We start from the raw sequence: 13,585 nt of genomic DNA on the forward strand, positions 1-13,585 counted from the left end.
CTGAGTTCAGTTCCCAGCAACCACATGGTGGCTCACAACCATCTGTAATGGGGTCCGATGCCCTCTCCTAGTGTGTCTGAAGACAGCTACAGTGTACTCATGTGAATAATAAAATTTTTAAAAATTATAATTGTTTTTATTAGTTTTATTTGTTTACAGTCCAGTCATTACCCTCCTCCTGGTCTGCCCTCCCAGAGTTTCTCATCCTATTCCTCCTCCCTGCTGTCTGCAAGAGGATCCCCCCTCGTCTCCCCACTCTGCCCCTTGCCAGGCTACCCCACTCCCTGGGGCCTCAAGTCACTCGAAAGTTAGACACTTCTTCTCCCACTGAGGCCAGACCAGGCAGTCCTCTGCTGTGTATGTGTTGGGGTCCTTGGACCAGCCCCTTTGTGCTGCCTGGTTAGTGGCTCAGTGTCTGAGAGATTTCAGGGGTCCAGGTTAGTTGAGACTGCTGGTCTTCCTAAGTGGCCGCCTTCCTCCTCAGCTTCTTCCAGCCTTTCCCTAGTTCAACCACAGGGGTCCCAGGCTTTAGTCCATTGATTGAGTGTGAGTATCTGCATCTGTCTCAGTCAGCTGTTTGTTTGGAGGACAGCCATGCTAGTCTCCTGTCTGTGAGCACACCATAGCAGCAGTAGTAGTGTCAGGCCTTGGAGCCTCCCCTTAAGATGGGTCTCAATTTGAGCCTGTCATCGGACTGCCTTTCCTCTTTGTTTTTGTCCCTGAAGTTCTTTTAGAACAGTTCTGGGTCAGAGTTTTTGACTGTGGGATGGCAACACCATTACTCCACTTGATGCCCTGTCTGTCTACTAGAAGTGGACTCTAGTTCCCTCTCCCCACTGTTGGGCATTTTATGTAAGGTCCCTCCCTTTGAGTCCTGATAGTCTCTAACCTCCCAAGTCTCTGGAACTTTCTATCTTAAGAAAAGAAAACCCACAGTTTTTCTTTTTGTGCGTGGTGGTGGTGGTTCACATTTGTTCAGGAAGTAATACCAAGGTTTAAATAGAAAATAGTAGGTTATAAGACATGAATTTTATTTCATTTATTTAATGTGTATATGTGTGCATTGGTGTATGTATTGTGCACTACATGTGTAGCACTACGTGTGTACAGGAGCTTGTGGACATCAAAAGAGGTATCGGATTCCCTGGAACTTGACTTATATGGTTCTAGCCACCAGATGGGTAGGTGCTGGGAACTCTGCAAAAACCTGGGAAGCCAGGTTCTCTGCAAGAACAACAAGTTCTCCTAATCACTGAGCCATCTCTCACCCCATAAATTGTATTTTTATAAAATGTATATAAAGAGCTGTGGGAGGTGGTTCCGAGGGTGAGACCCCTGCTGTGAAAGCATGATGAGGACTTGAGTTCAAATCCTTAGCACTCGTCTATAAAGCTGGCTGTGGCTACACATGCTGCAGCCTCACTATGAGGAAGCAGAGGCAGGCAGAGAGCCAGAGCTGCAGACTTCCTGTTCAGTGAGAGGCCCGCTCTCAAGGCATTAACGTGGAGCGTGATAGAGGAAGATGCTGTATCTTCTGGCTTTCATGGGCTTTTATGCAGGGGCACACACCCAGGTGAATATCATACGTGTATACCACTTTCAGACAAACTCCAAAAATCTATGTAGATATTTTTTTCTTTTAGTGCACAGAAATGCATTTAAAGTGAGTGTTCCACTGTTAGCATCGGCATTTAGAATATAGGTAGTGCTACATAACTTTTTGTTTATAATTTTCTACGATTTTGAATTCTTTTAAATATAAGCCCATACTATTTTTATTGTGAATAAATATAAAGTACTTTCTCTTGCAAACACTGTTTGACTTCTTTTCTTCTTTCTTTTTTAGTGATAAAATGTTTCCAGCTTTTGGCTTTGGAGCTCAGGTGCCCCCTCAGTGGCAGGTAAGAGGAAACCTCCTTTGAAAGTTTTATTCTGGATCAGCAAACAGGCCTCCTTAACCCTTTGTTCTTTTGACAGGTGTCTCATGAATTCCCAATGAACTTTAACCCCTCAAACCCCTATTGTAATGGTAAGTAAAGCCAAGCCTGGAGAGAGCTTCATTCCTGTCTGAGTGTTCACAGAACTTTGCTTATTGCCTTGCTTGTTCTTTAACTATTTCTATCTATTGTATCGCTAGTTCTTCAACCTAGAACTGACCTTAATACATGCATGTAATCAAAATGGTATAAAAGCAAAAAGGAGGAGGACAGGTGGGATAGGGGGTTCTAGGGAGGGTAATGTAAATAAATGAAATATCCAATAAAAAAAAAGAAAAAATAGAACTGTAGTTCATTTCTAAATATCAGTTTGTGACATGTTGAACTTCTGTTGTAAACAGTGCAAAAGTCACCCCAGGTCGGTGACTGCAGTAGTGAAGATAATTACCAGGGAATCAGCATGGGGATGAAAAGTAAACCTACCTTCTGAATCTCAGTAGAACCAAACCATTCACCATCTTAAAAATGGGTCACTAAAGATCAACACAAAAATAAAGGGATTTTCACATGTAGCTTGACTATAAGTAAACTCTCCATGAAAGGAATAATTCTGTATTAAGGACTCTGGAGAGAGCATTCAGAGAAGCAGTGAGTCCTCTCAGATAGACCGTGTTAGTCCTCACAGTCCTGCTGTTTGCACAGTATTGTCTCACACTCACTCGCATGGACAACACATATACACCACACAAACATAAATAAAGAAAAGCTAAAAACATGCTAAAGTAAGAGAATATATTTTGTAAAAGGCACTATAGAAAAGTTTCTGTGGTTTTAGAATGCAGTGCAGGCAGTTCTTTAAGATTTCTAGCATTTGCCTGTACCCTGAACTGTCACTGAGTTCAGAATCAAGGCATGTGTACCTAGGATACTTGGCTATAGGCAGTGCTTTTCACCAGGGTACTAGTCAGCTCACCAGCCCATGCTGCTTTCACAGAAATGTCTCTACACCTCAGTGCCTTAGGGTGGCACATTTGCTTTTTGCTCATTTGACTTGTAGTTAGATCACAACTCTTTTCCATATTTCGGTCTCTCTTTTTTTTTGAATATGAAATAGGCTGCTGCCATAATCCCTGGCTGTAACCTTGGCATCTTCCTTCCTCAGTCTCCTGAGTGCTGGAGGTACAGATCTAACAGTACACCCAGCTGTCCACGTTTCTTAGCTGTCCAACTTACTATTAATAAGACTGGCAGGCCCAACGCCAGGACCTCAGTTCTATGGCAAAATTCAGGAAACTACTTAGTGTGAATATTTAGAATTAATGTTACCAACTATACCTTGCCTGACACAATTAATAGGTAATTTATATCATCTAATTAATTATAATTAATCAGCCTTATAACCATATATTTTTATAGAACTTTGACCATGTGCAGATGAGTGTTTCTCTCAACAGTGATTTTTTTTCTGCTTATCCGTTGTAAGCTGCTGTACCTTTTCCCATCAAAAATACATCGAAATTAAGCATAAATATAGCAGACCTATCTGAGATGAGAATGAATCCTTTCTCTTTGAAGAGGCTGTATTAGTAGCTCTTTATAATGAAGCATAGCCATGAAGAACTCATGAATATGGAACTTTTCCCTAGTCAAAGTGTTGTTTTGTTTGGGTTTTGATTTTGTTGTTGTTTTTTGTTTTGTTTTATGTTTGTAATATGGACTCACTATAGTCAAGGTGATTCTATACTTCCAGCTCAAGTCTCCCTAGAGCCATTATTCACCAGACCTGAGATGTGCATAACTATGTTTCCCAGTACTATGGGCTAACAAATTATATTTGAGGATTTTTAATACTGCTTTCTTTGATCTAGGAATTCAAGGCATTATAGAGGCTTATCGGACCTGTCTTCCTCAGATAAGACTCTATGGACCAACTAATTTTTCTCCAATTATAAATCACGTGGCCAGGTTTGCAGCTGCAGCTACACAACAGCAGACTGCTTCTGTAAGTGCTCTAGGCTCAGGGACAGGAAGGATATGGGTGGTATTTCTTCCTGGTTTCCATACTGTTGTTTATTGAGTTTGTCAAGAGTAAGAAGTGATGGTATATTCAGCATTGGTTTCGGGGCATGAGCAGATAAGTGCTCCTCTCAGCAGTGATTTCTTTCTGCTTATCCGTTGTAAACTGCTGCATCTTTTCCCATCAAAAATACATCAAAATTAAGCATAAATATAGAAGACCTATCTGAGATGAGAATGAATCCTTTCTGTTTGGAGAGGCTGTGTTAGTAGCTCTTCATAATGAAGCATAGCCATGAAGAATTCATGAATATGGAACTTTTCCCTAGTCTACTATCTGTTGCTATTAATGATCACGAGAACAAAATAATGCTTGCTTTTATTAATCGTTTCTCTGACTTGGAAGTAATTTGCTTAGATTCTACCAAAAATTAAAAAAAAAAAAAGTCTATTAGTTAACTTTTAGAAATGTTCTCCACATGAAGGCCTTTGAATCCTTTACCAGTTGCTGGTGTTGTAGCACTTACTATACTACAGAGGTTTGAATTAGCTAACCATTACTAGTCAGATAGTGGGTATCAAATTTCTCAAGCTGTAGTATGTATACTCAGAAGTATAGATAGGCATTGTGGGGAGACCCCTGTGCAGGTGTTGAAAAGTTAAAAAAGATAATTCATGTAAAGTACACAGTGCCCAAGTCAGAGAAAATACTTTCATACCTGTTAGTTGCTATCAAATATTGTACCCCTGTCCTAGATTTAACTGGCCCACAATTTTATGTGACATTTTACTACTCTGGAAAGTTTCATCAAAGAAGTGTTTTAAAGCATGTATTTTAAAGCATGTGTTTTAAAGAAGTATTCTAAAGACAGTATTTTAAAGCATGTGTTTTAGTTGGGCGGATAATCCTTCTTCAGAAGTTTTGGATCTGTTGAGACCTGAGTAGCTGTTTGCTCCCTTGCTTCCAGCTTTGACACGTTTAGTGGTTCTGTTTAATGAATATTTATTTGTCTGCTTTCTTGAAAGGTTTGTCCTTAATAGTTAGATGTCTCCTGTGTATTTTTCAATGTATTCTGTGGTGTGCTGCACTTCTAATGGATCTTCAGTTTTAAAGAGTTGATCCTTGTTATCAGAGAAGTTTTAGAATATTTTATGCAAATGATACCCTACCAGGCTTTTAAGGAACATGAGTGAGACAGATGACTCATTAACGTAAGTCATTCCTCTTACTGTCTGACCTTGACCTGCTCAGCAGATGTGTTTTCTTGTTTGATAGCAATACTTTGTGCTCTTGATCATCACGGATGGCGTGATCACAGACCTTGATGAAACCAGACAGGCAATTGTCAATGCGGCCAAGCTGCCCATGTCTATCATCATTGTGGGAGTTGGCGGAGCTGACTTCAGTGCCATGGAGTTTCTAGACGGTGATGGTGGAAGTCTCCGCGCCCCATCAGGCGAGGTGGCCATAAGAGATATTGTACAGTTTGTGCCTTTCAGACAGTTCCAGAATGTGAGTACCATTTTTTCTGACTTAAACACAGATTGCTTTTAATTGAGAGTTCTAATTTGGTTTGGCATTTTTATATTGCTTGTGCTTTTGCTATAATTGTATGACAAAACTATTAAAAATGGTACTGTTATGAATATATAAAGATTTTTCGTAACTTTTTTATTAATTACTTTTCTCATGGTTGTAAAAAATAATCTGGCAAAGGCAACTTGAGGAAGGAAAAGTTTGCTTTGGCTAGTAGTACATTACACTGAGAAAGCTTGGCAAAAGGAGTTTGCAGCATCTGGTCACAGTACAGCCACCGTCAAGCACGGAGGATGACTATGGGTACTGTCTTAGGGATTGGGGTTTTCTTCTTGCTGTGATCAAACACCATGACCTATGGCAACATGGGGAAGAAAGAGTTATGTATTGTTTAGATGCTGTCTCAGAAAACAAACAAAGATTTTACAGAAATGGAAGGCCATACTATATATGGGCTATAGGGTTGGGTTTTTTTTTTTTTTTTTTTTTTTTTTAAATTAAGAATGTTTCTTCTGAGTCACTCAGCTTCTTGCCTACATTCCTCTGTAGTTTTATTTGATTTTTGACTTCTTGATACAGTCTCCGTGCTGACCAGGAATTCCTAGTGTAGATAGACCAGGATGACTATTTTGAGAGGAACATAGAAGAATTTAGTGTATAATGTTATGAAACAGTCTTATATCCACATATAGAAAACCAAAACCTATATGTAAATGTTTTAGCAGCTCTATGTATAATAGATAAGAGCTGGAAATAACCCAGATGACCTTCAACAGGCAAATGATTAAGAAAACTGTGGTACATCCATGTGATAAGATACTTATGAACAGACCTCAAAAGCAGTTTCTGGTGCTTCTACAAAGGCTGATAGTTTTACATGAACATTGCTTGGGAAAAGAAGCACTCAGAATCAATTCTGTTTAAACCTATGTCACTGCTGTAATCTCAGATCAAGTTCCATACAGATTTCTGCATGCTACTTTCAGAATGGTAACTGATAACCAGAACTTCTTCTAAAACTATTTTATATTTCTAGAGCTTATAGGTCATTAAAATGGGGATTGAGTTTAGTCGTCATGGGAATAATTAATAAACTTTTTGAACGTCTACTATAAAGTCATTAAGCACAAATAGAACAATCTTTTAATACACGGATGTTCAAAAAAGGGAAAAGATGAAAATGCACTTAAAAATAGGCTTTGCATGTTAGCACATACCTACTATGCTCTCATGAGAATCTCAGTTCTCAGCAAACAGAGCAAGAAAGAGGTCAAGGGCACTTGAGAAGCAGAGGCAGGCAAATCTCCGTAAGTTCAAAAGTACAAGCCTAGAGATCGAGAATTGCTGTAATTTAATGACTGCTGAGTTATTTCTAGTCACTTATCAAGCTGCCAGTAGTCAAATGTGGTTGTGAGTGTGCAATCCCAGCACTTTGTAGGAGGATGGGTAGTTCAGGCTCATACTTGACTGCCTAGTGAGTTCAGGGTGAGCTTGAGCTACATGAGACAAACAACAAACAAATAAGCAAGCCAGCAGCTGTTTAGTTTGTAATAGTAACTATGATTTTGTTTTTCCTCAAGGCTCCAAAAGAAGCACTTGCTCAGTGTGTCTTGGCAGAGGTTCCCCAGCAGGTGGTGGGCTACTTCAATACATACAAACTCCTTCCTCCCAAAAACCCAGCTGGGAAGTAGAAGGAAGGAGCCAGGACAGCTACAGGATGTCAAAAGCTGTGTGGAGCAATGCCATCCCTTACACAGAATGATGGATCTGCCATCTGCGCTTTTTACCCCTGGGGTATCTGCTGTAAACCCAGCTTCTTGTGTATATTCATCTGTTAAAGAACACATTTTATACTTTTTGAAGAGGACAATAGCAAGTCCGTTCTGCTCAGTGAATTCAATGATTGTTTGTCATTTATAGAATTACAAGAGTGCTGTTTGGAATTGACTTTAATGTGGGAAAGTGAGGCTTGTTGGTCTGTTGTTTACTTTCTGTAATGAAATGCTATTTTTAAATGTTACCCATGGAGTGAGTGAGGATTACAGGATGAAGTGGAATACAGGTTGCTATAATGTTGATAGTAAACATTTTGCAAGCCATTGTCTATACTGTAACTGAGAGAGCTCCTTAAGTCAGGTACTGAGTTTGTACCCATGACTCTATATTCTGTCTCTTTCTGTGCTGCAGTGCTACAGTATACAAAACTGTTTTCACATGGTTGCTTATGAAAACCAGTGGGCTTACTCCATCTAAAAATGTGGAGAGCCCCTTGTAGACAAGACATTTTTATTTGCCGTTTGAAATCTTTTCACTGTGAACTCTTGCACATATATGGCCTTTGCTTTACTGAGTAAACAAGACACTCAAACTTCTGTGGGCATCAAATGATAGGTCATCCCAGAGGCCACGTGATTAGATAGATCAGCATATGTGACTGAGTGAGTAGGATTGCTTCATTCACTAAAGCATTGAGGACCAAACATTTAAGGTGAAACTTCAAACACAGTTGTAGGCCAGGCATCGTGGCACAGCATCCAAGCATTTAGGAGGCAGAGGCAAGAGGCCAGCACAGGCCAACCTGCCTACATAGTTACTTCCAGGTAGCTAACTACCTAATGAGAATGTGTTTCAGGATAACAACTAAAAAAAAATAAGTAATTGAGAAATACATTTCTTCTAACTAATGGTATAATTGCAAAAGGTCGTTTGTATTTTTTTCTTGCTAAGGTCCTATGTATTGATCATATAGATTTATTTAGATATTTTTGCCTAAAAAATAGTATTATTGTTTTCTTTAAACTTATAATTCTAGTTATTTATTAATCAAAATTCCATTTTTCATTTCAATAATGTACTATTTTCTAAGTCCAGAATTCTGTTAAGCATAAAACCTTTTATAAAATTTAAAAAAGAAAAGAACAAAATATACAAACTCTGTTCTAGCTGCTACATTTACATAGAGTAGACTTAGTATTCTTGTTTTGAAGAATTGAATTATTTTCACTTTACCCTGTAGAACACACTGTTTAGTGAGCACACATTTTTAGAATAGATTCTGTAACATTTATCTGAGTATCTGGATGCCAAATACTTTGCCAGTCTGTGCAGTGGCCAATTATCACTAACAGTTAACAGTTAGAATTGTGCATTCACCACATATCCTTAAGTGGATGTCCACAGCACCAGCCAGCATTCCTGTCAGTGGTGCTGCGTCCTGCCACCACTGCCTGAGTCTTTGTTTTCTGCAGGCTTCTCAGAAACAACTTACTGCAGAGTTCTGGCTCAGAGACGACCTGTTTATCTTGTTTGCCTGCCCAGTGAGCAGCTGCCTCCTTCCTACCTGGGTAATTGGCATCTGGATATGTGCTGTTAACCTGAAGCAATACACCTCTATTTAACAGGGTTTTTAAAATTTTATTTTCATTTTGAGTTCTTTAACCCAAGAAATTTTTATGTAGCCCCAGTTTTATAGGTATTCAAACTTACATTTAAGATAGGCATACAAATCAAACATTGCAAGTAAACCAAAAGAAATTTATTTTAGACACCTGGAGAGGTGGCTCCAGGTTAATAGTACATATTACTCTTGCAGAGAACCTGGTGATTTCTAGAACACACATCAGGCAGCTCTACTTGGTTATAACTCCAGCTTCAGGGCATCTGATAGTCTCCTCTGCCCTCCTTGAGGACCTGCTTGTGTGTATGTGTGTGTGTATACACACACACACATACACACACACACACACAGAGTTATTTAACAATTTTTGTTAGACTTACAGTTTTACCATTTATTAAAGGTGAAAGCATATTTGCCTACTACTGAGGTGGATATGCTTCTTTGTTTTTCCATAAGAACTAGGTCTCAGCTGACTGTTTTGTATTGCAGAACACAATCTTAAATGTACTTCAGTGTTGGTTGATATTTTGATTTAAAGTTTTTTTTTTTTTAATGAAGCTTATGTTGACAGTTTTTAAAATCAAATTTTCTAGAATAAAAAATAAAAATAAAATAATAAATAAAATAATAAAATAATAAATAAAAATAAATAAAAATAAAACAATCTAGAGATATATTGATTTGATATTAACTTGATTCAGAATAACAGGAAAATATTGAAGTCTTTGTTTTCTGTAACTAAGCATTTATGCTAAAGCTGAGTATGTATAGTAAAATCACTTTAAATCCCAGTGCATAAAGTAACCTGTATTCAGGCAGTGTTTATTGTTGCTGTGTGACATGGCAGCTGTGGAGTGCAAATGCTCCTGCTGTCTCTGACAACCAAGGCTGCAGGGAAGTTGAGCAACACAATGTGGGCGAGCCCTTCCCGAAACACCTCAGAGTCACTACACATTTGGTTTTGAATTAACTTTTGGAAATTAGAAAGCTTTACTGTTATCTGGGTTTTCCAGTCAGGTACATGACTGCCTATGGGGCCATGGCCCACAGTTCCAAGAATGTGGGACCTATGTCAGTAGTAACAATTCAGTTATGAGTAGAGGGGACAAAATCTGATTTTTTACCACTTTTTTTCTCATCTGAAACCATTATTATTCCATGGTCTCAGTTTCAGTTCTCTCTATGCTTGGGAAGATGTCACAGTGGCTTTTAAAACTTTCTTTTACATATGGAGGGACCATCACAGAAATGCTTTATAGATTCTTTGTATGTTAAGTGGTAGGAGAGGGACTTTTTGGCTCTGAAGCAAGGCTCACTAGGCTCAGCCCCAGAGGGTACTCAGAACTGCAGGCCCTTCATCTGGTAGCCACCTTGTTTCTGCCGCGTGGTCTTTAACAGTTTTATAATCTGGTTTACCAGCATTTTTTCTTTTTAAAATAATTTTTCTTTAAATGGCTTATCCTGATCAGGTTTTATAGATTTATTATTCATTGGAGCTGTGATTCTGGCAAATTAAGGTAATCCATAGCTTTCTGCAGTTAAAATCAAAGCATTTCCAACTTCTAGATTATCATTTTATAAACTTTAGTTTCAGCGCATACCTTCATTCCGTACTATTTTATAGTGGTTTGTACTCAAATACTTCTTTTTCCTTTTGTTCCACTATTTAAACAAATGCCCTTTATTCTTAAAGAACATCTAAAATAAAAATCACCAACCTGACCTTTATTTTCTGCTATGTACGTGGACATTCTGTGCATAGGCACACAATTTTCCACATGTTTTCAGAAATTGTATTTGTACTGGCCTAGTCACCTCCTTCTCTGTTTAAGATTGATTTGTTTAAGACCATTAACATTTTAAATCTTCTGAGAGATTTACACATGTTCACTTTAGACAGTGCTGTCAGCTTTTCCAGAGTGGACCCAGGGCCTCACTGCTCTTGTGCTGAATTTTACATGCCTCGCCCTTTTCATTTCATACATTTCCTAGAAAGCCATCTTGCAGAATGCTCGCTCTCTAGGCTATTTTTCATGAAGATGCTGTAAGGTAAGTTAGCAGCTGGGTGAAAGTTTGGAGCAGTTGTGTTGTGGCAGACAGCGCAGTGTGTGCATAATTTACTAAATATGTAAGTTTATATTAAATATATTTTCTGTGTGAGTTCCCTTTAAATAAAGGTATTCTTGATGTAACATGGCTGCATTTTGCTTTCATTTTTGTGTCTCTACATCTTACCAAAACAGTAGAAAATGGAGCTGGGGAAGTGGCTCAGTAAGTCCGACCATTTGATATATAAGCTTGAGGACCTGAGTTCAGACCCCTGTACCCAGGTAAAAAGCCAAGCACGGCCACACAGGCCTAACCTCAGCACTGGAGGGAACAGGTGTGGGCTTGCTGGCAATAGCTGAAGAACATGTGGTCTCCACCCTATGCATCATTCTACACATGTTCACAAACTCATATTATCATACACACAGAATAATAATAATAAAAAAGTTAGAGATAAATAGAAAATTAGTCTTATTTGGGGTGACATTAAAAACCACCACAGGTGAGTGATTTAGATACCTGGACTGGCTAGTTCCCAGCCAGATGCTCTCTAGATCGCAGAACATGTAGAGAGGCCTCTGCTATTTCACAACATGGTGGAAGGGTAAAGACACATGAGAGACAATACTGGGCTGAAATCCACGTACATAGCAGCTGACCTACCCCTGTGATAGAAACCTTACCCATTCAAGAGCACTAAGAATCAAATAGTAGCTGATAAAGGTTAAGCAGCAAATAAGAATGTTTAAAAAGGCAAAAAAATAAAAACACATTTGTTGAATATAAGGTGTGAGAAAAGGTAATCAAAGAATGGAGAGAAAAAGGGGTAGCGGTTGGTGGGGTTTCATCATAAGGGCATTCTGCGTAACAGAGGGTTTAGTCTTTGGGTAAGAGTAACATGTTGCATTAGCGTCAGTGACGAATTTGTAATTTTGAAAGACATAGAGGACCTTATATTTTAGTCACTGACACAGGCCTCAGGCTCAAAGACTTTAGAGAACCCAATTGCCAAGCTCAATCCAGGCCATGGTGACACACAAGCAAGGGGTTTAGCAGTGTCACCTGGTGTGACTCAGCTGTTAGATCACTTAGTTTTGGTTTGTTTTCAGATTTTATGTCTTGCTATAAGCCTCTGTTCCAAATCATTAGCTGGACCCATCTCCTTGGTTCCGTAATGGCTCAGAGGCTGGCACATGCCTGTTAATTACACACTATTTAGAATATCAATTTTGCTTATGACAAGATTTTTGCCATTGTCACTTGTCACTAATTATTACTGTTTTACCAAATTCTACAGAAAAATCCCAAGAGTTTACAAATTACCTCAGTGACTGGTTTAGCTATTTTCTCCCAAAGAATGATAGGTGAGACATTTCAAGAAGTTTTGACTTTGTACCAATGAGAGTTGGATCTTTGATCCATTAGCAGACTCACAAGGCAACAGATGTAGAAGGCATCTGGTCTTCAGAGCCAGAATCAGAACTCTAGGAGTTGGGGAGCTTTTGGGCTGTCAGGAGGATGAATGATGAGGAAATAATCTCTTCTTCAACTATCACCCCTGTCCTAGTTACTTCACTATTGCTGCAAATAGACACTATGACCAAACCAATGTTTGATCATGTATAAAAGAAAGTTTAAAATGTATAATGTATAAAAGACAATGTTTCGTAGGGCTCAGGGTTCCAGGAGTTAGAGTTTATGATAGCAGCCTGAAGTCAGGCAAGGTGCTGGAGCAGTAGCTAAGAGCTTACACCCTGATCCGCAGGCGTAATGGGAAAATGCCATGGGCTTTTGAAACCTTAAAGCCCAACTCCCATGACACATCAGCAAGGGTACACCTAATTATTTCCAAACTTTCCACAAACTAAAGACTGATCATACACACGGACACACACACAAACACACACACCACACAATCTTCATTCAAACCATCATCCTGTGAAAAGTTCCTCTAGCATAAATAGTTAACGAATAGCTCACTACTGGTAATCAACAAAAGAATTTTTTAAAGTAAGAAATTCTGATTATCCCCAAACTTATGATCTAATAAAATGGAGGCATGTGGAGACGAAGCAGGAATACGTGAGGTCCTCTGGGTGGGGGAAGGCTGTTTCTTCACATTGTCAGGCATTTATGGGGACCCACAAATGGCCTCTGAAAGACAGGACACATCCTTTGCACCATCTAGATTGTTAACACGTTCCCTCACACACAGATCTCAAATCATTAACGTCTTCTGTTGGGGGCCGACTTTTAGCAGAAAGCGGCTATCAGCTTTGCAGCCATCTTGAGCCATATATCCTGACATGAGACTTGGATTACAATAGCCCACAACAGCTGAGCACGCTCCGATAATCTTGGTATAGATACCTTGAGATTAAAGGTGTGTGAGATTAAAGGTGTGTGAGATTAAAGGTGTGTGAGATTAAAGGTGTGTAATTTAAGAGTTTGATTTAGAAGTGTAGAGATCAGATTTAGAGACAAGACCTAAGGGCATGATTAAAGGTGTGACCAAAAGGCATGGCTTAGAAGTGAGAGATATAAAAGGCAGAGGCAGATGGTAGAGAATCAGACAGATATCAGAGAATCAGACAGAGGAGACAGAGAAGCAGGCACTTGGAAGAGAACTTGGAAGAAGTGACTTTGAAC

The 13,585-nt window shown here is 39.1% G+C and overlaps 1 protein-coding gene across 5 annotated transcripts in view; it reads left to right on the forward strand.

Moving 5' to 3' along the window:
* Cpne3 (copine 3) overlaps window positions 1–11,079 on the forward strand; it is a 50,821-nt gene extending 39,742 nt beyond the window's left edge. For all 5 annotated transcript variants that reach the window (XM_076924111.1, XM_076924110.1, XM_076924109.1 and 2 more), the window contains 5 exons: window positions 1,847–1,901; window positions 1,978–2,029; window positions 3,806–3,939; window positions 5,230–5,466; window positions 7,071–11,079. In XM_076924111.1, the coding sequence (XP_076780226.1) occupies window positions 1,847–1,901; window positions 1,978–2,029; window positions 3,806–3,939; window positions 5,230–5,466; window positions 7,071–7,181 (589 nt within the window). In that variant the 3' untranslated portion in view covers window positions 7,182–11,079. The remainder of the gene's footprint in view (window positions 1–1,846; window positions 1,902–1,977; window positions 2,030–3,805; window positions 3,940–5,229; window positions 5,467–7,070) is intronic.
* The last annotated feature ends 2,506 nt before the right edge of the window (window positions 11,080–13,585 follow it).

The sequence above is a fragment of the Arvicanthis niloticus genome, chromosome 25 (assembly GCF_011762505.2).
Source record: "Arvicanthis niloticus isolate mArvNil1 chromosome 25, mArvNil1.pat.X, whole genome shotgun sequence".
NCBI lineage: Eukaryota > Metazoa > Chordata > Mammalia > Rodentia > Muridae > Arvicanthis > Arvicanthis niloticus.